Genomic DNA, 26,914 nt, shown 5'->3' on the forward strand with positions numbered 1-26,914 from the left:
ATTTAGAAAGTAAAAGTGACTGTTCCAAGTGACTATTGTGGAAGAGATTAAAGTTCAAGTTGTGGTTTATTTAACTAATTAAAATTTAGAAATTTGAGGTTATATAGATGTGATGATCATTTGTTATTGGTAGATATAGTTGTTTCTTTTAAGGAAGATGTGTATAATTTTATACATAAAGTTTATTAGTGGACAATCTTAGTTGAACATATAAAGATATAAATTTGATTGACAGTACTTTATAATTTATTTTCTAACGAAAACAAATATAAGAAGTGGAGGTTGAATTCAAGATGTAGAGAGATCTTACCACATGATCAGTTACTACAAAGTATGTTTAACATTAATTACCTCATCTAACATTATATAAATCACTATTTAGCATGAATTATAGTATTAGAGATGGTAAACCAAAGTTGCTTTTTATGTCTTTATGATATTTTGGTTTAACACTTGTCAAACCATCAATCTTTTATATCACAATCAATGTTTTCTCTACTAATAAAATTATATTTGGATGGTCACTATATGCTATTTATTATATTTGTCGACAGGTTAAACTATTGTAGATCAAATTCAATTTCAATAAAGTTTTTATAACATATTTTTCTAGTTAGCTTTATCCAACTGGTATGCAAAAGGACAATATTTGCAACAACAAAGATAAACCGTAAAATATCAAAAATTCCATACAAGTGGTATTGATATTAATGTTACTTTTCAATAATCGCAAAGAAAATCGATGACATTTTAGAAATAATACTTTATTCATTTAAGATATTTTGAAATATATAGAATATTTAAACGTTGTAAAACAATTAAGTATTTAAAAGATCAATATATAGTAATTGTATACACGAGAAATTCAATCTTCAACTTCATGAGAGAGTGTGGAGGGACGTCAAAGCATCGTGCATAGTTGAATTGACACAATATACAAACTATTGACCAAGAATGTCAATATAAAGGGAACGAACAAACAGGCAAGGGAATGTGTAATTGAGTAGGGGACAAAAGCCCAAAACACGTTTCCTAAGCAGAATAGGTCTCAATGTGAAACGAATTTACGGCCCAAATGTGGAAGTTATCTTAATTATGCCATATATTTTTTAAAAGAATATAACCAAAATAACAAATCTCAATATAACTAAATTTGAATTTAAATGTATGGTATAAATAATTTTATTTTTATGTGTTATTCATAATAATTCAGCTAATTATTGTTTTGATAATAAAATACTAGTTTAGATATTAACATTTAAATTTGAGTTGATTCATATCTACCCTGTACCATGTAGTATATCTTTTTTTAAAAAAATATAAACTCTAATTGTTGTGTCTAATAGATTTATAAACTTTTGAAAAGATCATTAGTAAACAATATAACAGACAGTAACTACCGTTGCAAATTAAAAATTTAAAAATAACTTGTAGTTCGTTATAAACTTTTAAACCATCATGAATTGTCGCGGAAAAAAACACAGTATCAATATCTAACTAAAATATCTAGATTTAATCAATGATGACCACTTAACACCTATGTAAGAATTAATTTTTCAATTCCTTGAGATTAATCGAGGCACGTAAACTGACACGGATGAATATAAAAAAGTTATTTATATTTATCTTGACAAATTTGGTTATTATATTATTCGATATTCATTGCTTTTGAAGAAGCCTTCAACTTTGTTGTATTTTTCACTTTAAGGAGATATTTTTATTTTAAAAATCCACGTGGAGTGCACGGCTTGACGCAGCAAAAACGAATATGACATGGAAAATCATGGGTCATCCCAAAAAAGCCGCGTCGGATTGATGACTCGAGAGGAGTAGGCTCTCGACTGCGCTGTTCAAATTCTCTCCACTGTCTTCTCCTTCCTCAGCCACCATTTCCCCTTTCTCTCTCAACAAACTCCAAAACCTCCAAAACCTCCTCTTCAATGGTACCCTCTTTCTTCACCTTCTGAATTCCCCCTTGCATGCCATTTCCTATTCTTCTTCTTCCTCTCACTCTTCCTCTTCCTTCTCCTTCTCCTCCTCCTCCTCCTCCTCCTCTTCCTCCTCTCTCTCTCTGCAATTTCATCCCCCTTCTCCACTTCCCAAAACCCTAAAACCCTCCCACATTCTCAATGAAAGACCGCTCTCCTTCATCCAATGCCGCTGTCTACGTCCCTCCTCACATCCGTCTCCGCTCCGTTGTTACTCCTAATAATTCATCTCCTGCTTCCGCTGTTGACTGCAAGCTCAAGACGGCTCCACCATCGCTGCTCGATTCAGGAACCACTGCTTCGCCTTGCCTGCATGCTCGATCTCAAGAACTGCTCCCGACGGGGAACTCGCGTTTGCAGTGTGATACGGCCTACAGCGATGGAGCTCCTACGGACAGTTGGAGTTTTAATTTCGAGTGTTCGCATCAATCGGTGAGGTTTTTTTCTTTTGCTGCTTTTACTTGATTGGCGCCGTATTCTCATTCCTTTCAAATGTATGGCGTGCGTTTGACTTAGAGTTTAGCTTCTCCAGCGGGAATTAGTGTCGGGTGCAGTCAAGTAGCTTTTCCAGTTACTTGAATTTAGGGAGTTCTTTTAACTGGATTGGATTTTATTTGATTTTATTCCAGTTAAGCGTTTTATGGAGAAATTTCAGTGTGAAAATATGTGACTCAACAATTGACAAAGTTGTATCGTTATTTATTGGTTATTTCACGTTGGCTGCGACTTTCGTCAGGTGACTGGTTTATTGGTCTAGGTATGTGGATGTCGGGCCGGATGTGACAACATTGACTACTTGTTTAGTCACTGTTCTTAAGTAAGGAGAATTTTGGATGGATTTTTCTATACCATCAACAAATTTGCTCCTTGAAAAGTAGATGATTTAGTGTCTCTACTCGTTTTTTGGGACTGAATTTTAGAGGCTAGGTTGAAATTTTCAGAGTTACTGAGCGATACTACCTGTTTTTGGCCCTTCTGATAGTAGATGATTGTTTCTTATTTAATCATCCCGTGTTTTTGTAGTATGTGAGCATGTTCTTTGATTTGATATGTTTCATACTTTTTAATTAAATTCTTAGCAGACTGTTATGATAAGTATTGAAATATGTACAGGGTATTGCACCTTCTGTAAACATTGATTTGTGGAAAAGGAAGTTAGCTTTACTTTTACGTGACAAGGAGAAGCAAGAGTTGATTTCAAGGGAGAAAAAAGATAGACATGACTTTGAGGAAATAGCTGCTTTGGCAAGTAGAGTGGGACTTTATAGGTAACTTTTGATTCCTTGAACCTGCAATGTGCCTGCCAGTAAAATAGATGGTTGTTATTCTAAATGTTTTGATTGTCATTCTTGGTAGCCATCTATATGCCAAAGTTGCTGTTTTTAGTAAGGTCCCATTGCCGAACTACAGATTTGATTTGGATGATCGGCGTCCACAGAGAGAGGTATTATAACTGATGTTTCATTTTACAGCTTGTTTTTGCTTCACATGTTTTAAAAACCACCTGCTTGTGCTAATTGTCATAGTTTTCTTCATTTGGAACTTGAGGATATATTTTTCTTTGCATTATTGGCAGATTATTGTTAATTTATCAATATCGCAAAAAAAAAAGTAGTATTTCTGCTTCATTTTGAAGTTTACAATTTTGGGTTTACGTTTACTTTTCCCAGTCTGCTTTTAGGCATATTTCTCCAGAAGTTGAAGCCTCTTTGAATGTGAACAGGTCTCTTTGCCTCCTGGGTTGCTTAGAAGAGTTGATGAACATTTGGGAGAATTTCTCTCTCAAAAGTCTAGGTGTAAAGGTTTTCAAGATATCTCTGTCTCTAGAACAAGCAGCAGTGGAAGCATTGCTACAGATGAAGGGCTTTTTGAGCAACCTGAGCCACAAGGATCTAGTAAGGCTGTGATGGAAAAAATTCTTTGGAGGAGAAGTTCACATCTGCGTGATCAACAGCAAGCTTGGCAGGTTCAATTTTCCCGAAAACAACCAGTTTGCTTTTTTCCTCAAAGCATTTCATTTCGTTGAATAACTTTTAAACTACATTATAGGTTTGACTATGGTTTATGAACAGTACAATGCAACACATTTATAAACTTTGTTGATCACTCGTGTAATATTTTTTTTCTACTTAAGATGCTTGTGTTTCATCTTAGAAATATAGTCCCGCTACTTGGGAGTTTACACTGAGCTTATTCTATAATTGAGAAAGCAAGTGACTTTGAGGTCCATTTGATGCATGTAACAGCATTTATTAAATTAGGAAATACTAGAGCGATTTGGCAATCATTTGATTTGCTAGTAGAAAATTCTTATAACTTAACTTGTTGAAGAAATTTCATTTGGATCATAGGTTTGCGCACTTTGAATAACTACTTGATACTCTGACATGTAAATTTTATGTATGAGATCAAGTTAAAATTAGCAGACTTCTCATTTTCAAGCAATTTGGGATGAATGGGTGGGATTTTTGAAAGTTGTATGCAGAAACATTTATATCTTTTTGACAGAAAAGCGTTTTTATGGACACATTTGTATATATTGATAAAAAATGTTCTTCAGTATTATTATCTAAAATGTTCTTTATTATTATTATCTTGACTTTCGAAGCCATTTGCGGACTGTTCTGTAGAACATGGTTAACATCTTTCAGGTTTTAACTCATTTTTCTCATGTCTCAAATGTAGATTTTTATCTGGTGTTATTTTAATTAACATTTTTATTCATACATATTTTGTAAAATCAGTCATCTCTTGAAGGAAGAGAAATACTGGAATTCCGGAGAAATCTTCCTGCTTACAAGGAGAAGGATGCATTATTGGACACAATCTCACAGAATCAGGTTGTTCATGGTTTTATATATTAATATATCATGTCTTCTTAACTTTCTCTGGCATGTTAACTCATCATTTCATTATAAGTTGTCAATGAATGGAGTCCTCTTAATCATCAATTTAGTAGCCAAGTTGCATTTTCACTACCCTGTATGACGAATTTATCCTAGAAGTGTTCTTTGGATCAATTCCATTTTTTCAGTTTTTGGTAGCACTGAACAGAGAGGGTTAGAAGAACATTTCGAACTGAGAAATGGATTCTTGAATTCTTTTGGACTATAACCTCTTCACTTTGAATTTTTTGTCAAATATCTTTTATTTATATTACGAAAACTTTTGGACATGTGTGTTCTTTAGAATAACTCAAAAACTTCAGTTCTGTTAGACCATCTGTAAAATATTTATGTTGATGAAAGAAGCTCTTATTATGGTTTTGAAAAAGAAATTGGTTTGTCATCTTCTCCACATTATATTGGCTTTGTTTGTCAGATGCACCTTTATGGAAAAACTTTCAAGTATTTTTATTTATTACTTCCTGAGTTCTATTGTTCATGATTCTGTGACATCTAATCAGTGTGTACTAGAAAGTAAGTTAATAATTTCCCTATTATATATTTGTATATAATGGCTGGATATTGGGTTCGGCAGGTTATTATTATTTCAGGTGAAACTGGTTGTGGCAAGACTACGCAAGTTCCCCAGTTCATTTTGGAATCAGAAATAGAATCACTGCGTGGGGCTGTTTGCAGCATCATATGTACACAGCCAAGACGAATATCGGCTATGTCTGTCTCTGAGAGAGTTGCTTTTGAAAGGGGGGAGAAATTGGGTGAATCTGTAAGCAGCTCAAAATCTCAAATCATAACCATTGCCATCTAACGTTATGGATTATGATAGAGTTTCTATTTCTTCATGTGTTTCTTTAAGGTTGGTTATAAAGTGCGGCTGGAGGGTATGAAAGGGAGGGATACTCATCTTCTCTTTTGCACTACGGGTATCTTGTTGAGAAGATTGCTGGTTGATAGAAATTTGAAAGGCATAACTCATGTTATTGTTGATGAAATTCACGAACGTGGAATGAATGAAGGTGATGACTAATGAGTAGTTCAAGTAGGTGATTTTTGGTTTATGAAAATTATAACGTCTAATTTCAATTTTTTTTTTTCATTCTAGATTTTCTACTCATTGTCCTGAAAGATCTCCTTCCTCGTCGACCAGAATTGAGGTTGATTCTAATGAGTGCAACTTTAGATGCAGAACTTTTCTCATCCTACTTTGGTGGGGCTCAAATAATTCACATTCCGGTAATAAGAAGTTTGTTATTGTTTTTGGTGAACAGAATTGAGCAGTTGTGGAGAAGTTTGGTTTCATTTAACTGAAATCATTGTTTGCACAGAATCAAATTTAGGACCGATTGGTGCATTATTTTAGTTATTATTATTTTTGTTGATATGTTGGAAATCAGTTTTTAGAACTGTGACTTCGTAATGTTAAGGCATTTTGTGAAATAATTTGAGAAATGGCCAATCTGGAAATAGCAGACTTAGGGGGCAATAGATTAAAGAGTGGGATTTATTTCTTGACAATAGACTAAAGATTTGAATTTATTTCTTAAAAGTTAAATCTGAATGACCCTAAAAAGGCAATACTTCTCAATGTTGGTTGTTGGAGTTGGGTACTGAGTGCAAATATTGCTGACAATGAAATAGTTTCAAGACCTTCGTTTTGAATCCTTTCCCTGTTAATATAAGTTAGCGTAAATCAAGCAGTGGAAATTTAGTTGAATGCAACGTTGAATTCTTTGCTTTTGTCTGCATCAGGGATTCACACACCCTGTCCGAACTCATTTTCTGGAAGATATTCTAGAAATGACAGGTTACAGATTAACTCCATACAATCAAATAGATGATTATGGTCAGGAGAAGACGTGGAAAATGAGCAAACAAGCACCAAGAAAGAGGAAAACCCAGATTGCCTCTACCATTGAGGTGTGGGAAGTTTTTCGATGCACTAGTGCTTTAAAATCTTAATCTGCTAACGTTTTTCCTGCTTGGAACTTTTGTAATTAGGATGCCCTTACAGCAGCTGATTTTAAGGAGTACAGTCTTCAAACTCAGGAGTCTTTATCGTGTTGGAATCCAGACTGTCTTGGTTTTAATCTCATAGAATATCTTCTAGTCAGGATATGTGAGAGCGAAACACCTGGAGCTATTCTTGTTTTTATGACTGGGTGGGATGACATCAGTTCTCTCAAGGAGAAACTTCAGTCTCATCCTTTATTAGGAGATCCAACTCGTGTCATGTTGTTGGCATGCCATGGCTCAATGGCCAGTTCAGAGCAGGTAATATTGGATAATGGAAACAGAATGATTTGATTGCCACATCTCTCTCTATCAATATTAGTTAGCATGGTATTCTCCATTCTATCTGCATGAAAAGTCAATACATCTTTATCTGCATGAAAAGTCAATACATCTTTATCTGCATGAGAAGTCAATACATCATTATTGAGATAGAGGAATATGATTATACTTTTTCAAGTGACCATGAGGCATGAATGCAATCCTATTTACTCTATTCTGATTCTTTTATTCTTTCTGAAATTTTATCTGACACATTTGTATATCCATCAATGTTTCTGTGCTAATTTCAAATATCTGCAGAGGTTAATTTTTACTGAACCTGACAAAGGAGTGAGGAAGGTAGTGCTTGCAACAAATATTGCCGAGACAAGTATCACGATAAATGATGTCGTGTATGTTCTTGACTGTGGAAAGGCAAAAGAAACATCATATGATGCTTTAAATAACACTCCTTGTTTGCTTCCTTCTTGGATATCCAAGGTTTCTGCTCAACAAGTAAGGTTATATTCTCTTAAACTAAAGATATGGGGTTTCTTCCTTGGATGTTAAGCATATACGTGGAGCCATATGAGATGTGATTTTCATTTTATTTTTGGTTTGAACGCTTCTCTATGCACAATTGAGATATACCATACATTTTACTCATGCATTTTTTTTTAAATTTTCCTTTGTTGGAGGGTTTTTACTTATTATTGTTTTTTTCTTTAGACAAGTTCATCTAGTCTTCAGATGCCTGAGCATTGTTTCAAATTGCTCTACCAGGCTGCAGTATAATGTTAAATTTAAAACCATAGGAAGGTTGATTACATATTGGTAGATATTATTAGTATCTTCCATGGTAGGATCTGAATTACAGAAGGCGTTATTCTCCTGCTTTCTGCTTTTAATTTTTCTTAAACGAAGTATCAAACAAAATATCAAGATGATTCTTTTCGTAAACCTTTAAACTTGGGAAAAAGCAGGGAAGCATGTAGGATGTTTAATATGCTATTCAATCCACATAAGTCCTATTTGATCTTAGTTCATTCCTTGATAGTTTCTGTAAAATGATGTGGAGGTTACCTATCAACAGTCAACTATAGTAAAATTTAGGAAAATTGCAATTGATGACCATTTTAGGAATAATAATTAAGGATATAGCAACATTTTAAAAAAATTACAAATATAGCAAAACTATCACTGATAGACTTGTATCGTTGATAGACTTCGTATGGTCTGGTCTATTAGTGATAGACCAATATTTGCAACATGGTCTATTGGTGATAGATTTATATCATTGGTAGAATTTGACAAATTTTCCTATATTTGCAAATTTTTTAAAATATTGCTATATACTTAATTATTTTGAATCCAATTGCTAAATTTGCAACTATCCCTAAAATTTATGAGCATTTCTTCTGGTTTTCTCCATTTGATACTTCAAAACTTTCCTGTTTTTTTTTGTTGGAGTTTCTGTGAGCTTATTAAGTTAGTTGAGGATGAAATATGAACTGTCATGGCTTAATTGGAAAGCTAGCAATCAGATAAAATCCCCTGGCTACAATGACTTGTGGATACATGCCTTCATGGTTTACAATGACCTGATTGTACCTATATGCTTTAACATGGATGACTTAATGAGAACCGAGTATAATGGAATAAAAGGGTGATGTAAGAACAAATGTTGTAACATGGAATAATGAGATATGAAATGTATTTCAACTCCTTGGGGCTGGAAATAGTTAGTTTTGTTGTGGCCTAACACTAGTAATTGGAAGCACTCGTTAATAGTAGAGTTATGATTCTTGTATATTAGGTCAAGAGCTTCATATTTTCTCCAATACTTCATTTGTGATATATGCATACAATCTGCAATTGAATACTTCATTTTGGAGTGGGGTTTTCTTTGTTTCTTATTTCCTCGTTTGAAATACATTCGATTTCTTTTTCTAAAAATTTACCGTGGACGACAACGTGAACTGCGTGTGTGCACACAGGTTTATTGATACTTTCAATATTTCAGAACTATTATACCCCATTAATTTTGATTGTTTTAATTTCTTGCCTTGTAGAGAAGAGGAAGGGCTGGCCGTGTTCAACCAGGAGAATGCTACCATTTATACCCTAGGTGTGTGTTTGGTTCTTTTTCTGAGTATCAGCTACCAGAAATTTTGAGAACACCTTTACAGTCCCTCTGCTTGCAAATAAAAAGCTTAAAGCTTGGAAGTATATCGGAGTTTCTATCTAGGGCTTTGCAGTCACCAGAGCTACTTGCGGTTGGTCTTTTTTCATATTTCATTCTGGATACAGTATGTAGAGAAGTTGACACGCATTTTGACCTTTCAAATTTCTTTGTATATAAGTTCCTTTTCATGCATATACACTGACCTGTACTATTCTTTCATGTTTGCTGCAATAATTTAAGTCAACCATTGTTTGCAGGTTCAGAATGCTATTGAATATTTGAAGATCATCGGAGCATTCGATGAGAGTGAAAATCTTACTGTTTTAGGTATGGAGTAAGGTCTAACTTCTACTTTTTCTTCTGATGATTTACCTTATGGTACTCAGAGTTTGAAATTTGGAAGAGATGACCACTTGCCATGCTCCTGACAGGTCGTTATTTAACTATGCTCCCAATGGAACCAAAACTGGGAAAGATGTTGATAGTAGGTGCTATCTTCAATTGCTTGGATCCTATTATGACTGTTGTTGCTGGCCTCAGTGTGAGAGACCCTTTTCTAACGCCACTTGAGAAGAAGGATGTAAGTTGCTTGCATCATCTTTATTGTAACGTTCCTATTTCTTTCTTAATGATTTTGATTGAACCTTCTATATAAGACCAATCTTTACTGATGCAACAAAATGTTTCCTTCGGCTTCACTCCTGTAATAGCATCGAAGTCAAGCATTCTTTGCTTGATCCTGTAGACATCGACTTGCAACCTTAGCTTCCCTTTGAGTCAAACTTAAGGATTTCAGGCACCCTTTTTGATGGAGTTCTTTTGTCTTAAACCATATAAACATCACTGCCAAAACTCCTTGAAAACTTCTGGTTTATGGAGTACGGAAGGCTTTGAGCTATCGTTAACTGAAACCCCATGTTCACTCTGGTCTCAATAATCCCGCCTCAACTTCCTCTGTAACTAACATCTAAACTATTTTAAAAACTTTGTTCACAGTAGGCTCTGATTTTTTCTAGTCCCATGCTTGTACCGTCTTACACCCTACACTACTAATTTGTAGTCTATGATGTCAATGGACAGTGAGAGATGCCATTTGAAACTTTTCTCTAATCTCGTTTTATTTTAGACACATGGGGATAGTTCAAAATCAAAATAATAGAAATAGAAACAGTTCTCGCATTAAACTTTTCTGTTTTGTTTATTTAAAGGCCGCAGAGGCTGCAAAATCCCAATTTTCTCAAGATCATAGTGATCACCTTGCTATTATCCGGGCTTATGGGGCATGGAAAGAAGCCGAGAGGAACTATGGTGGATATGACTTTTGTTGGAAGAACTTCCTTTCTATACAATCGATGAAGGCTATTGATTCTTTAAGGAAGGAGTTTTTTTCTTTGCTTAGAGATACTGGCTTGGTTGATGGGTACTCAGACACCTACAATGCCTGGAGTCTTGATGAACAACTCATACGTGCAGTTATTTGCAATGGCCTCTATCCTGGAGTTTGCTCCGTTGTGGTATGTCTTTGTGTTTATTTGATTTTAACTAACCTTTGTTTTTTTCCCTTAATCCTTGGTTCCAAACAAATTAATCACTTTATAGTTTATGATTTCCATTGTTGAGGTTTAGTTTCCCGGTTTCAATAAAATTCTAAAAACAAAAAAGTTGCCCTGTGACAAGTCATCATTTGATTGGCTAAATCATATGCTATAGAACATTGTGGACATTGTAATGGTATCTTTTGGAGACTGCAGTGTCAGCCATAGATTCAACAAGGACATTATCGCAGGGCACATTTTGGTGCATTCAGTTATTATTATTTATTTTTTTCTAAAGAACTATGGACTGGACAAGTGGAGATGGAGCAGGATGCAAAGGACAGAATCCTAATATGTGGAACATCTTTCGTATAGAGAATGAAAACAAAAATTAAAAAATATATTTGTCTTTAATCCAAGCCTTTAAAATGTTCATTAAAAACTACGACCAATTTCTGGGTAAGAAAAATCTAAAAACACACGCACACATAAAGTCATGAGTTTGGGAAAATATTCAACACCATTGTGGAATATAATTACTTTTTTGGGTTTTTATATTATTAAGAATGAAAAGAATTGAATCATCTACCTCCCCCAAAAATTGTATTTGAATCATTTAATTTTATGTAAGAAAGATTATAAAAGTAAAATTTAGAACATTCGAAACTTACCCCTTATGAAGACCTAATTCACAATGCTTGAAGGACTGAAATTTCTGCAGATATTTCTTAATCAATGTCCCTGCAATATTGTCCCATCTTTTTTGAGAATAGCATGTCGTTATGTCTGTATATGCCTCTGTGTTTCCTTGTGCCATTGTCTGTTCTTCATAAGACATGCCCTTTGCTTCTTGTCTATCGTGTTAACTTATTCTCTCTCTCAAGTAGATTTTTTTTTTTTTTTATACATGCCCCAAATATGTACCTTCATTATTTTTGTGTTCTTTTAGTTTTCTCTAACAGTAATCACATGCAGCAAAATGAGAAATCATTCTCTCTCAAAACTATGGAGGATGGCCAGGTGCTTCTGTATTCGGTAAGCACGTCCTTCAACTGCATGCACACTGAACTTTTTTCCCCTTTTGACAAGAGATGTAGCAAACGTTTTCCAATTACTTTTTTATCATTCTTTTAATTCCTTTTCCAATTTTTTCTGTATAGAACTCGGTGAATGCTCGAGAGTCGAGGATTCCATATCCATGGATAGTTTTCAATGAGAAGATTAAAGTGAACTCCATTTTCCTTAGAGATTCAACAGCTATCTCTGACTCGATGCTGCTTCTCTTTGGTGGAAGCATCTCAAAAGGTGATCATGTAAGTACTCTACGGGATTGACACTTACTCCCACAAAGGTTTTCACAATTGTCATCTTCGGCTCCATTTGTTTTTCTTCTCTATTTCTTATTTCAAAAGGCAAAAAGAATTCGTACATCGTCATTTCAAATTCCAAAAGTATACGTAGTAGTAAACTCTTATTCTTGTAGGAGGGACACTTGAAAATGTTGGGCGGTTTTTTGGAATTTTTTATGAAACCTGATTTAGCAGAGACATATCAGAAATTGAGAGTGGAACTTGAAGAGCTTATACGGATAAAGGTAAGTGAAACATAATTTTTTGTGTATCGATAGGACCTGTTGTTTTTGTTTTCGCTAGTTTTAGTTAATAATATGTGCTTTCTTACTTTTTTATACCCTTGAGCTTAAACTAAATCTATTAATTAAGTTTCCTTATGATACAATCATTATATTTTATATTTTATATTTCTTATTATGAAGTATTTTATGTAACAATATCTCTATTTGTTTTCAATTTTTAAATTTCGTAATAAAATCCTAACCAAATTTAAAACCACTGAGAATGGCTATTTTCTACTGGTGTTTTTTAAAATATAGACGATTTGAAAACAAAACTTTAGAACATAAAATGTTACTGGACGACCCCAAATACTTGTATTAATTGATTTGGTCACAATGTTCAGCTACTAAATCCAAAGATGGACTTGCACTCCCACCATGAGCTCCTATCTGCTGTACGCTTGCTTATTTCAGAAGACCAGTGTGAAGGTCGATTTGTTTTTGGCCGCCAGATCCTTCAGCAGCCCTCCAAGACATCAGCTCCAGCAGCAGCAGCAGCACCACCACCAACTGCTGTTTCAAGAATTGAAAGTGGACCTGGTGGGGACAATTCCAAGAGTCAGCTCCAGACTTTACTCACGAGGGCTGGATATGCTGCACCCATCTATAAGACTAAGCAATTGAAGAACAATCAATTTCGAGCAACTGTGGAATTTAATGGACTGCAAATTATGGGACAACCTTGTACCAACAAAAAGAATGCTGAAAAGGATGCAGCAGCCGAGGCTCTTGAGTGGTTGATGGGTGGAAATCAGATGGGGCACGACTATGTCAACCAAATGTCTATGATGTTAAAAAGGAGCAAGAAGGATCATAACTGACCCCAGCACTTCCTACCTTTTACCGGAAGCATAATTTGAGAAAGCAGTGAAAGGAGAGCACAATCAGTGAAAGCTCAGGTATTGCTCTTCGCCCAAATCTCATGATTTCTTTGGACATCGAGAACAGAAGATACCTACAAAAAAAAAAAGCAAAAAAAAAAAAACTTCATAGATAGCAAACTTTGATATCTTGCAATTACTTTATCATAACAGGTCTGGAGGAGCAGAACTCGGGGTTCATGAAAATACAAGAACATTCAATTCCTAGGCTGGAACTTGGACCATGTGGCTGAGTTTGAAGGCACTGGAGTTTAATAAATGAGGGGACAAGAAAAAGTCACGATTGCAAGGGATATGGTGGAAGCGATGATACACTGCAAGGTTTGGTTCAAGAAATTACATGTGATAAATCTTGTATATAAATTAAATTAGAACCCAGTCACATTTTTTTGTAAAATATCATTTTTTTTTGGGGGGGAGGCAAAAAGAATAGTAGGCCTGTAAAATTCCCAAGTGAAATCTTCGATCTAGAAATTGGTAGCCTGGGTGAGAGAGAGTAAACAATGTCTAGTCCTCAAAAAACAGGCATGTCAGGAGAGAGTTGAAAGATGCAACAGTACAACACAGTCTGCACCTTTCTTGACTCTTCTTTTAAAGCCACTGGGTCCTCCTCCTTACACACTCTCTATCTTTCCCCTATTCTCTTCCTTTTTAAGATGTTGGGTCCTTAGATTTCTATGAGAATTGGAATTGAATAGCGAAGGGAGAGCCCCCCAAAGAATGGAAAAAATCTTCCGTGCCAAAACATATATTGTTGAGATCACAAAGACCAAGTAGTAATATAGAGAAGGAGAATTTCTCAAATCCCTAGAGAAATAATTGTGTTCCTCCAGGTTCTTCCAACTGTAAAGCATTTAATTTGAAAGAGAAGGTACAAAATTTGTTTCGTTTTTATGGTTGTTGATTCCAGGGGGATGAAACAGCGATAGTGCTGTAGGAAAATGGAAAAGTGTCGGATGGAAAAATAGGGGGAATCAGACAGTGGGAGTAGAAGACAGGCTGTCTGTGAATGCCATTTTTTTTTTTTTCTTTCTTCTTTCTTCTTTTTTCTTTTTTTGATACCTTAAAAACACAAAATGTTTTGATAGGATTGGACAGTGCTGCGCATTGGATGGCAGAAAGTGAGGCCAGAGAGTTATTGGAAATTTAATTGTTTGTCTCTTAGTTTCTCAGAAATATTTTACCATCAATCAATACTACTCCTCACTCCTCCCTCTCTCTTCTTCCCCTTCAATTCTTAATTTCACCACTTTTGTGACTTTCTTACCCTTCATCCCATGTCCTTTCATATCGTGCTCTTGTTGCCTTGTCGGCTCTTTTCTTTTCTCGAATCCCATCTCTCTCTCTCTCTTATTATAACTCAGATTTTATAAAACAGGAAAACAGATCTTACACATGATATTACCATTCTTTACAACTTTACATTCATTCACACTATCAATCGAAAGTTGTGTATGTTTAGGAACACTTTTGATTTTGAAATTTGTGTTTTTTTCATGATTTCTTTAGAGGGTGCTTGCAAAAATAGCAATTTTTTTTTTATGATAATAGGATTCGTGTCATTACATTTACATTTTTAAATTGTAGAAGTAAAATTTAAAAGTAGATGGCCTTATGATAACATATCACTAATTACTTGTCATATTTGACATGCAAAAAGAGATGTAATGAGTTGTTTTTTTAAAATGTTTTTGTTATCTTATGTCATTTTTCTTTCTTTAATGTAATATTTATCTTTTTAAACTTGAATTGATTTATGAATATCAAAGAAAATTTTCTTTCTTTAATGTAATTTTTATCTTTATAAACTTGATTTGATTTATGAATGGAAAGTTGATAACACAACCAAGGAAATTAAGAGGAGAAATAGTGATCGTACAAAATTTTAAGAAAAAAAGTCTAAGGTTATGGGTTGTGTTAAAGTCATTTTTTTTTTCGGTTTTGAAATCTAAGTATATTCTCTCAATTTTTCCAATGTTTTGAATCGTTCTTATTGCCAGAGTTGAATTTTGTATTCAAAGTTTAATACAACAACACATTGGTAAAAAGTAGATAATAAAGCAATAAATTTAAAGGTTGAATGCATGTTAATAGATATAATTTGAAAAAAGTATGAGGTAAGTCAAATAGTTATTAAACATGGCATAATTGGATGAATGAATAGAACCTTATTTCTGAGTTAGTAGAGACATGAGGTGATATCTACTATTATCCACTTGTCATGTACAACAAAGATGAATGGAGTTTCAAAAGAAGTCAAAGAACAGCCAAAAAGAGATTCAAAATTTAAAAACACAGAGGACATGTGATCTTTGGAAATTATGTATAGAAAAAGAAAAACTGCCATAAATGTTCAAAAATTAAATTGATTGTTAAAAGGTATTATGGATCTATTGACAATTTTTTAAAGAGGGCCAAATTTTAAAAAGAAAAAAAAGAAAGGATTGGGTGATGGTTTTGTGTTTTATTAAGCAATACATTTATTGAAGGAGAGAGAAGAAATCTTTGTCAATGCTGTCAAAAGAACAGAACAGAAGACAGAAGACAGAAGAGATTCTGTTTATTCATAATCTTATCCCAAATAACTTAAACATTTTGACAGCAACTGCTTGATGTATTGAGCCATTTATAATCACTATATTGGCTAACACAATCAATGAAAATGGTCCAACCCCTTCTTTATTACCATTTTGCAGATCTGATCTCTACCAGCTATGCAACACCTACTTAATTAATAATATCCACATAATCACCAACCAAAATACACTAAATAAAATCATTTTTTTTATTTTGTAATGCCCACCATATATGAGTAATCTTTCAAATATATATATATATTATGGTTTGAAGTTGAACGTCATACTCCTTTCTAATAGTTGTCGCATTATGATTTGAATTCAATTTATCTCTAAGTTTTTTAATTATGAAGTTTTGAATTCTTAATAAAACAGAAGGGAGTGGACAATTACCCTCCTTTCTGTTGTTTTAGATTTAAATTTCCTATCTCCATTTGGTCCATTTTTAATAATTATTTTGTAAGTGGGGTTCCTTTTTTTAACATTTAAAACTTTTACGTACTTTGAACTAACTAATAGATTAACTATAATTGATAGTCAAATATAGGTTGAGAATTCCTTCTCAAACAACTTCACCTTAGGCTCTCCTTAAGGACATATGCTACTTTTTGGAATTTGATATGATCTCAGTCAAAACAATGCTCAAGATTTGCAAGGGAACCCTTACAATGCAGAAGATAATAAACTAATACCTGTGATAATCGTAGCAAAGGAGGCTTCTTCAAATTAAATTAGCACGACAAAGTTATGGAAATATACCCACAACAATAGAAAAGGAAAAACATCTCACGTAAAATAAATTATGCAAAACCAGCATTGTTCAACTTTTGGAAAAATATTTAACTCAAACGCATATTGAGATAATTCCTAAACAATCCATGAAGCAAATATACGGTCAATCAAACATAAAACAACATATGGCCAGAAAGGTAGATGATCAAATTGTCGTCAAAGTAAACGAAAAAGAATTACATACACTGAAGTCTTCTTGCTATAAGTTTAGCGATATAACTTTTTTTGTCGTACATACAAATGAAACCTCAAAAGTTGCTATAAGAAGAAAAAAAACCCCTAGAATAGGCACCATAAGTATTTTGACACAATACGACATTTATTTTATTAGAACATGACATCAAACATAAGATAACAGGATTTGTACTTCTAGATAAATTAAAGAAACGATGAATACAAACTTTTTTAAAGAAAAAATTATGATGTAGATAGTAAATGTGAATTAAATTAGATAGAGAGAAAGAAAAGATTGTTGAAAGTGGATTTTTGTAGGAACCAATTAATAATGTGACCATATGTGTTCATTAATGAGTAATAAGGTAGTGAGGCCTACACAATATATTGCACGTATGCTTGTTTACACACATTATATTATTGCATATTCCTCATCAAACCATTCTGTTTAATTAAATGCCATTTGGGTCCCATCCCATTTCTTACACTATTTTTTTCTTCTTCTTTTTCATGTTCATATATATATTTTTTTATTTTCATTCCAAACCCACTAATCATCTCTCATTTACCACCATCCAATTCTTCTAATTATTTGATTAAATTATTGGTTTGCATCAACAAAAGTTTATATCTATTTAGTCCAATTTTTAAAATCATCATGAAATGTATCCGTAAACTTTTAAACTAGTTTTTAATAGTATGTCAATAAATTTGATCTTAAATTAGTGATTTTAAAAACAATCATTTAAATAAAAACATGTATTTATACATTACATTGAGATTAAAAAAAAATATCTCAATGGCTTTTTGAAATATTGTACCATTAAGAGAATCATCCAAATGAAGAAAAAAAAAAGGTTTCATCTAATTGTATATACATATATCCAACCAAATACAGCGATGGCAATCGAATATTTCCAACCAAATATATCTTTTTTGTTTTCTTGGAATATTTTACAAAAATCTTAAATATCAAAGAATAAAGCAATTTAAAGAATAACACAACAAATTTCATCGTAAGCTGTTTTTATTTTTCTTTTGCCATCTTAATATGCTTTTAAAAAAACCAAATAGATTCTTAATTTCTTTTTTAAAAAATCATATTATCAAATGTCACTCCCACATTTTTCAACTAAAGTATAATTAATCTAAAATAACAACTAAACTAACTACACTATCAAATTTTGGTGTAAGTAGTTTATAATTTTCGTAGTATTAGAAAGTTTATGAGATTTTGCAATATTTGTAAACTATTATTTTCTTTTGTTGTTATTTAATAGATGAAACGTAGTAAATTTAAGATGTGTTTGTTTGATTGTAGAGATAAATTTAAGATTGATGGGAGGAAAATGTAAATCTAAATTTAGATATTTAAAACTATGAACTAAAAAAATACTAAAAATATAAATGGTATTTAAATTGTTAAAAGAAAAAAAAAGAAGAGAAAAAACAAAAGCCCTCAAATCTATCTTTGACCATCGCCCACACGATCTCTCTCTCATGGCCTCTGTTTGATTCGGTTTTGTAAATTTGAACTTTTCTCCTCGTCTTCATCGTCTCTTCACTTTCTTCCTTCTTCTTCTTTCTTCTTCTTTCAATCTCCCATTTTTCTCAGTCCAATCACACTCCCATTTCACTCTCTCTCTCTCTCTCAATTTCACTCTTCCTCTCTGTTTTTATGTATTTTCAGATTCAATTTCTCTGACTCTCATTACTGCTTCCTTACTCTCTACTGCCTTCTATCAGTCTATTAATCATTAATTCAATCTTTCAATCTATCTCCTTCTCTGATTTACGGCTGGGATTCTTAATCTCACGTCTTCACCGCCGTTTGTCGGCCTTCTTCACTTTGAACTCTACTACCCATTACCGAAACATAGAGTATTAATCTCTTTTCTACTTTCTTTTCTCATTCTTATCTTTTTTCGCCACCGTTCCCCTGGTTCTCTCACTGTTTATGTTTCTGGGTTGATGTCTGCTTTCCATTTCTCTCGCCCTATGCGTCGTCTTCATCTTCCTTCGCTTTTCGATTCTGTATCTGCGCTGTGCTTCTGACTACGTACGTATGTCTTTTTCTGCTTTCCTTCACTCTTCTTCTTTATCTTTTGAAGCTTTTAGGGGAATTGATTTGTGGGTTTGTTGTTTTTAGTTCTTTCTATTCGTGTTTCCTTTCTTTATTTAAGTAGTTGTGAGTGAAAGTATGATTATGTTAGTTTCTGGTGGTTTGAGTTTTATTTTCTGCAGTTGCTCAAAATGGAATACTCTTACTATATTTGTCGTGGACGCCGTCCTAATGGTGAATAGCCAGTTAGAAAGGTTTAAAGCGGTTCTTTAAATCATATGGGTTTATGATGATAACTTTTTTCATCCGTGTTTAATCATTGTTTTAAATTACTATATTTTCATCATCACACGAGCTTACTTTTTCAATAGTGTTCGCTTTTCTCTCTCTTTTATCCCCCTAAAGTTGGGTCTACTTTAGTAATGCGCTTATACTTATAGCTAAAGTGAAGGCAAAAGTTTTATCGATTTATAAAATTACAGATGGATGCTAAAGTGGGTTCTAGGCTAGAGTATTTTGGATTTTTTTTGCATTGGAACGATGAGAGAGAAAGACAAAGGGGGTGCCCTGTTGACACCATACATTTTCATATTTATACTATTCTACATCATGATTTTTGTGTCACTGGGTTGTGGAGGTTTTAAGTTCTTGATTATAGCTTGATTCAAATGGCATATTGGTGTTAGTTGAGTGATGTAAATTTAAATTGCTTTCTGTTGCATGGTGATGAAGAAACTGCTAGTTGATCTCCATCAGAATGTTAAGCAGCATCTTCAAAGAAGACATCAAATTTAAAAGCTTTCTGTCAAATCACAATGTTGTTAGTAAACTGCTCTTGACGCTAGTGGAATTGATGTGGGAAATTTATTCCTCTAGATGGCTGTTTGAATAGCTACGAGCTTTCTTTCAACAAGTATTACTTTCCGTCTTAAATGATTGGAGTGATTAGAGAGTCTTTTTGACTTTAAACTTTACATGTCAGAGGATGTTTTTATTAGAAATGGAATGACGAGAGGGATGTCAATGTCAATAATAAGGCTCCTTGTAGGGTTGATTCCTTATGTTTGGCAAAGGGGATAGATCTCACATGCTTCAATGAAACGTTTTCTTGTTCACTTTACCTAACGGCCCTTTTTGTGTTCCTTACTTTTTGACCGAAGTATGTTGGTCTGACTTGGCTGCATGCTGTGATGGAATTTCCCAATGGGACTACTTAAAACTTCATTGCATTAGTGGTGGATAAACTATTTTCTTGGTAGCTTGTTTAAGGATTGGACTTTGGATGTTTTTCAATAGGGGATTTAATGATTGCATTTTTTTCTTATCATGCATGCCAATGCTTCAGTACGTGTAGTTTAGTATGCAATGAATGATTGATTCGTTCTCAAAAAGATTGTTGGTCACCTCGTTGATGTGCCTGTGATTTGCTTCCTATTATTTTGGTGTGCGTTCTTTATATCTATTGTTGGTAGGTCTTGGTCTTTCCTCCCCATGTCATTCAACAGAATCATTCTTTCTATCTCTTTCTTCTCTTCTGTTCTCGAGGAATTTATGTTAAAAAATTGTTTCGCTACATTCCTTCATATCATTTCAGGAATATTAGCTTGCCCATGGTTAGATTAATGCCTCCTTGATTGAAATCCACCTCAACAACCTTTATCTTATTGCCAACACACCATTCCTCAGCTTCTCCTTCATCATCTCTCTCTCTAACTCCATTTTTTATTTTTTAAATCTATGTAAAAAAGAAAACATATGAAATTTACAAGGAGAGGATTGCCATGGAGTTTTTCCATTAACATGGTAAAAAAAAGCCTCTGACAAATAATCTTTATTGTCAGAGATTCTTTGTTTTCCTTCTGGCTAAAGATTCCAAAAGAAAGCCCTCAAAAGCTTTTTTGTTCATCCATTTTTACGTCTTTATAATTTGTGATACTCTGCTCGTTGTGTGTTAATTGAATGATGTTTGCTCTATTGGTTCTCATTCTCTGAATATGTATATGTTTGCTCTATTGGTTTTCATTGTCTGAGTATGTTGCCCATGTATCAGTTCTGTGTAATTTTTTTTTTTTTTTGCCCCTCTAAAAGTTAGCTTATAGCTCAGGAATTGTTGTAGTGTCTTTTATGGATGCCAATGGTTTGCCATCATGTTTTGCAGTAGGAAAATTTGACCTTTTCAGTACAATCTATGGAACTTATTGGTCCAAGGAGAGTGAATAAAAAGAATCACCTTATTCAAGAGAATGGTGATTCTCTTTTATCAAATGCAGATGATCTTGATCCGTGGACTGCATGGGCCTATAAGCCGCACACAGTTTCTTTGTTACTTCTTGGTGCCTGCTTTCTTATGTGAGTGTTCTGTTCTCGGATTATGTATCTGTAATCCAACTCAATAACTTATTTGATAAGTACTGCCATGCTTATTTTCTGGAATACTATAGTAGTGAAGTATGCTTTTACATTCTAAGATATGGAAGTTCATGTTTTTTATAACCGAGCTGCTTCTATTTCTTCTTAGTAAAATGGAAACCAAATGCCCATCTTTTTGCTTTTCCATCTTGTTCAGAACAGAATAATAACTTTCACTGAATTTTTTTCCTTTTCTTTTTGGTCTTATTTTTCTACCACCTATCCTCTTCATCACTTTCAGCACCATGGCCTTCGACATTTATAGTTTTGGGTTGGATTCTAACACTTTGGATAGGAAGAATAAAGGGAGGGCATTAGAGACTCTATTTCCTAGTGCATGGTAATATTCAGTCTTGGATGATATTATACCCTTCAGTTATTTTTTCCAAAATTTGAATGACGTCCTTTTGTTTGTCTTTTGAATGAAAGCTTTTGCATGAACTAACCGCGGCAATGATTTTATTTTGTTGTTTGGATGTGTTTGTCAGCTGGGCCAGTGGTGCTCTAGATCCTGAATGCGCTGCTTCAAGTGATCTTGTTTCATCAGTTAAAAGGTTTGCTTCAGAATGATAAATATCTCTCCTTCAAAAACAAGTAATTGTCTTTTCCTCTTGATAAACTGTAGTTCATGCTGCTTCTCATAGGGGTGTGTGGGCAATGATCGCTGTATTCCTTGCATATTGCCTGCTTCAAGCTCCTTCTACGTGAGTTATTATTTCAATTTCAGAGTTTGCTTATAGTTTTTTGGTTGTTTAACTTTTATCATTTCTAGTAGACTTGATCAATAAAATGGCTAGTGATTGCATGATTTGACCCATCATTATAAGATGTTTTCTTGCATCTAAATTATTGTAACTACTGTAGTTTAGATTGGAGTCGTTTTCTAAAAGCTCCTTGACAGGGGGAAATCTCGTCCCTCTGGCTTTTTTTTTTTTTGAAGAGATATTGTTTCATATCCAACCAAACAATGTGTTCGTGTTTTTAGGGGAAAATGTGTGTATTTTGAGGACATTATTCCTTTTTTGTTTTGTTTTCCTAACTTGAACTGTATATTATTGTAAAATGAAAATATTAGTAATAATTTGAATTGAGTTTTGGAGGATTGAGTTTTGATGGTATGAGTGCTAATATTTTGCTAATCTTGCAGGATTCTTATTAGGCCGCATCCAGCTGTATGGCGCCTAGTACATGGCTTAGCTGTCATTTATCTTGTAGCACTCACATTTTTACTTTTCCAGGTAGATTTCTCAGTTTGCAATCAATTAAGTAAACATATATTTGAAGTTCTTGGTTTTTACATCTGATGATTGACCTTTGTTTTCTCTTTTGACATTTCTTCACCGTGATCAATCACCTTTGATTGTTCATATTTTGGTCTTCCCTAATCCCATGCCACATAGCGTTCAAAATCTAGTGAAGCTTCTATATCATCGTTTTCTTCTGTATAATGTATTTGCTCATTCATAAATTTATTTTCAGAAACGTGACGATGCTCGAGCATTCATGAAATTTCTTCATCCTGATCTAGGCCTTGGTAATAAGTTTATGCTTTTAGATCATGAACATTTGCCTTATGGTGTCTTCTTTTCAACTGCGTGTTCTAATTATTTTTTTTGTTCTGATACTTGATTTAGAGCTTCCTGAAAGATCATATGGTACTGATTGCCGTATAGTTATTCCTGAAAATCCCACAAGCAGGTTTAAGAATGTCTATGTATGATTTCTTCTGTTCCAATTTCAATTACATTGTCTCATGTGCTACCATGAGCTTTATTTATCAGAATAATGCCAAGGGACTTCGTGTTTCTGATTATGTTTGTTTACTCAGGCAACATTATTTGATGAATTTGTTCCTGCTCACATAATTGGATGGTGGGGAAAGGCTATATTGATCCGTAACCAGCCCCTTCTTTGGGTACTATCAATTGGGTTCGAGTTAATGGAGGTTAGATATATAGTCAATATTGTTTTTTCTATCTTGGCAATGTTCCCATCATCTGGTTTCTAAAGTAGTCGCCATTTTTCCACTAATGTTGCAAAAGTTTCAACTTTCTCCAGAGAATTATAAATTTTTTCAATCAAGCAGTTCGATTTTGAAACTAATTATTGAGAACGAATATATATTTGAAGTATTTGAAACTATTGAAAGTAGAGAAAAGGCATACACCGACTTACGCGGAAATCCCGAGTACCGGAAGAAAAACCACGATATATTGTTCTTATTATTTTCTAATTAATTACAAAGGTACAACGAGTGAGATTAAATAGAATACACAAGGACAAGGCAAAAGAAAAAAAGGAAAAAAATATTTTTGGTAAACTTTCCATAAACTAACAGAAACTAATTATTGGAAAGAAGTCCCATTACTAGAGGGAAAGAAAGTAGAGATTATATAGTTATATGCAAATTTGATAATTTCCAAAGCATAGTGATTGGCGAGAGGGTTATATAAACAGAGAAAAGAGCTCGTTGTACAGATGGTGAAATATCACTACGAATTTTGTGGAAGAAGAGTTCCATAACTGGAGAGAACGGGAAGTTCATACGAAGTTTTAGTGGGTAGGTTTAATCAAATGATAAAATCTAGTCTAGTGAATTCTTTTCTTATTTGGGGAGGGTTGGTTTAATTTTTCAATTATGTTAGGTAAGAACAGGGATAATTTGTATTTTGTTAAAAAGATGTTGACTTATAGAGTACAGCCTTCTACAAACTATATTCCTATTCTATTCCTTGGTTATTTAGGTTGGACATGACTAATAATTGTGATGTCCTGAGGTTATTGTATTAAGCTTGTTTTTTCATTTCATGACCTTTCATGGTTTTTTGTTTGTCTTTGACTAATGCAATTTTTCACTCAAATCATCCATTTAACTTGAAAATTTCTCTTATTGGTCTAGCTTACCTTCCGCCATATGCTACCAAATTTCAACGAATGCTGGTGGGACAGTATTATTCTTGACATTCTAATTTGCAATTGGTTTGGTGAGTTTCTACACTTCTAAAAAATATTAGAAAATGGAAGTTACTTCGTGGATCAATTGTGATATGCCATCTTAATGTTGGAGAAAAATGCCATGCTTCATGTGGATGATATAGATATGTGTTAAATGTCACATTAAATTTAACCTCACGCACTGGCTTAAGTTTTTGGGCTAATTAGTGATTTATGATGATGGTATCAGAGCTGGTGGTCTAGAGAAGTCCTGTGTTCGAGCCCTTGTAATGTTAATTTCTCGACTAATTAATATTGGTTTTCACTTGTTGGTCATTTTTCATGTTTCAAGCCCACAAGTGAGGGGAAATGTTAAATATTAAATTAAATTTACCATCACCCCCAATTAAGCTTATGGGTTAATTGGTGATTTGAGACTTCACATATGGCTTTTAATTACTGCTGTTAGTTTGTGTTTAATCGAAAGCCTTCATTTCTATTACTTGTTTCTGCAGGAATATGGGCAGGAATGCGCACTGTTCGATATTTCGATGGGAAAACATACAAGTGGGTTGGCCTAAGTCGTCAACCTAATATTATTGGAAAAGTAAGTCTTGCATTGATTTCCCATCACGAAATAAAACTGATCGTATATTCTGTTCCTTAATGATAGGAATGTCCTCAACTGTGATTTATGAATAACTTGAGTGCTTACCAAGAAAATTTATGGTAGCGTTAATTCAGGATCTAGGTGAAATGGAGAGAGTTATTTATCTTATGAAAAACTCCAAATATGGGAACATCAACCATGACTTGACTGAATATAATCTGGCGGCCTTGTTTGGCTCTTCTGAGATGTGAAATTTCCCATTTTTAGAAAGGCACATTTTCCACTTATTTCTAAATATATGCAACTGTATTTAGGGGAAGTGCTATGTTTGATTTTATCCATTTATGAATTATAATCTTTTTCTTAAATGCATCGGCTACACCTCTTTCAATCGTACGATTTGTAAAACAATCTAATGGTGTGTAGTCGTCTTATATACAGGTGAAGCGGACCTTGGGACAGTTCACCCCAGCCCAGTGGGATAAAGATGAGTGGCATCCGTTACTTGGTCCATGGCGTTTCATTCAAGTTCTTGCTCTTTGCATTGTTTTCTTGACGGTGGAGCTTAATACATTCTTTTTGAAGTACTGTCTCTGGGTTCCTCCTAGAAACCCTGTAATAGTATACAGGTTGGTTCTATGGTGGTTAATCGCCATACCGACGATGCGTGAGTACAACGTTTACCTTCAAGACAGGTTCTTTCTCCTTCCCTTTTAAGTGTTTCTCTGTTTCGGAATCATGAATCTTTGTTAAGGAAAACACAACACATAAAAATCTGATGGAAGATCCTTGTTACATTCCTCTATTCCAGGAAACCCGTGAAAAAAATTGGGGCATTCTGTTGGCTCTCTCTTGCCATTTGTGTGGTTGAACTTCTAATTTGTGTGAAGTTTGGACATGGTTTGGTTCTTGATCTTTTTCTTTTCCTTTTATGGACAATGGGTGATCAAACCTTTGACCTCAATGTTAACAGTATGCTCATTGATGAAATACTAATACATTTCCTCTTACTGTTGTCTTTTTTTTCTTTAGGTTTATATCCTAAACCAATGCCATCTTGGTTGGTGCAATTCTGGATATCTGTTGGAGTTTCCCTTGTATTATTCCTGCTTATTTGGAGCTGGCAACTTCACCAATTAGTTGCAAGGAAAAAGTGGAAATAATTTTTATTGATTTCTTCATAGGAAAAGAAAAAAGGAATTCTTTTTATTTATGGGAATCTCATTGATCATAATGTAAAATTTTTAATGTATTTTGTAGATAGCAATCAGATTTTCTATTAGGTTAGTGGTAGAGTCGATGTGAGGTTTTTCTTTGGAGGGAAGAATGTCTTTCATGCCTAAAATAAGGCTAATACGTTTGATTATCCACCCAAATGGTGGCCTACATCATTTTTATATTGTGCAACTTATAGAATTTAATTCATTTGGCATTGCAATGCCTTCCAACAGTGTTTTGTTTCCTGAATGTAAATCAAACGTATCAGATTCTAAAATATATAAAGAATAAATTGTTACACAGTCAGGTTATATTGTTACTTTTTCAAAGATTTTTACCTACATTTAGTGCATATTTGAGAATGATTTTGAAACGGTTAGAGTTACTTTTACCACGTTCAAAGTTAATTTTAGATTTGTAACATGTACATCACTAAGAGTATATAAACACTTTCTTTTGCATATATAAATACTTTTTTATACACTTGAAAAGTCAATCCAAACGTGCACCAAAATCAAACATTCATGTTTCATTATAACGAAACTTCTAAATGTTCTAGTATCTAGACATCTATACTTGTTTTATTATAGTAAATCTTTTAATTGTTTTAGTTGTTTAAATATTATTTTATCTATTGATACTACTATAAAAGCCTAAATGCATTTATCAATGCTCTATATATAGAGATTTTTAAAAGTATAACAATTGACAAACTATTTACATCCCAAGCCTAAGGTATCTAC

General features: G+C 33.7%; 2 protein-coding genes and 1 long non-coding RNA gene across 8 annotated transcripts; 2 read left to right on the forward strand and 1 right to left on the reverse strand.

The window, feature by feature from the left end:
* The first annotated feature begins 1,717 nt into the window (after window positions 1-1,717).
* On the forward strand, window positions 1,718-14,015 carry LOC101208774 (DExH-box ATP-dependent RNA helicase DExH5, mitochondrial). Its single transcript, XM_011657497.2, has 20 exons — window positions 1,718-2,420; window positions 3,102-3,256; window positions 3,345-3,432; window positions 3,712-3,954; window positions 4,733-4,828; window positions 5,469-5,657; window positions 5,748-5,907; window positions 5,994-6,124; window positions 6,641-6,808; window positions 6,890-7,162; window positions 7,484-7,678; window positions 9,235-9,438; window positions 9,605-9,674; window positions 9,779-9,927; window positions 10,556-10,861; window positions 11,858-11,917; window positions 12,043-12,195; window positions 12,366-12,476; window positions 12,860-13,414; window positions 13,550-14,015. Exons 1-19 carry the CDS (start codon window positions 2,130-2,132, stop codon window positions 13,334-13,336), a joined length of 3,519 nt encoding a protein of 1,172 aa, XP_011655799.1. The 5' UTR covers window positions 1,718-2,129; the 3' UTR covers window positions 13,337-13,414; window positions 13,550-14,015.
* Window positions 12,740-13,349, reverse strand: LOC116403842. Its single transcript, XR_004216727.1, has 2 exons — window positions 13,197-13,349; window positions 12,740-13,127 (listed from the first exon to the last, which is right to left on the reverse strand). It is a non-coding gene; the product is annotated as an uncharacterized LOC116403842 (long non-coding RNA).
* A 4,375-nt stretch (window positions 14,016-18,390) lies between the features above and the next one.
* On the forward strand, window positions 18,391-26,477 carry LOC101208533 (CDP-diacylglycerol--serine O-phosphatidyltransferase 1). Of its 6 annotated transcripts, XM_031886189.1 has the most exons (15): window positions 18,391-18,997; window positions 19,733-19,820; window positions 21,159-21,349; window positions 21,651-21,749; window positions 21,898-21,963; window positions 22,054-22,113; window positions 22,557-22,647; window positions 22,889-22,943; window positions 23,044-23,123; window positions 23,238-23,354; window positions 24,309-24,393; window positions 24,859-24,950; window positions 25,395-25,648; window positions 25,765-25,853; window positions 25,986-26,477. In XM_031886189.1, exons 3-15 carry the CDS (start codon window positions 21,189-21,191, stop codon window positions 26,114-26,116), a joined length of 1,380 nt encoding a protein of 459 aa, XP_031742049.1. In that variant the 5' UTR covers window positions 18,391-18,997; window positions 19,733-19,820; window positions 21,159-21,188; the 3' UTR covers window positions 26,117-26,477. The 6 variants fall into 6 exon arrangements, with proteins under 6 accessions (XP_031742049.1, XP_011655801.1, XP_011655800.1 ...); XM_011657499.2 differs by lacking the exon at window positions 19,733-19,820 and having other exon boundaries at window positions 18,391-19,001; XM_011657498.2 differs by lacking the exon at window positions 19,733-19,820.
* The last annotated feature ends 437 nt before the right edge of the window (window positions 26,478-26,914 follow it).

This window comes from Cucumis sativus, chromosome 5, assembly GCF_000004075.3.
Source record: "Cucumis sativus cultivar 9930 chromosome 5, Cucumber_9930_V3, whole genome shotgun sequence".
Taxonomy (NCBI): Eukaryota; Viridiplantae; Streptophyta; class Magnoliopsida; order Cucurbitales; family Cucurbitaceae; genus Cucumis; species Cucumis sativus.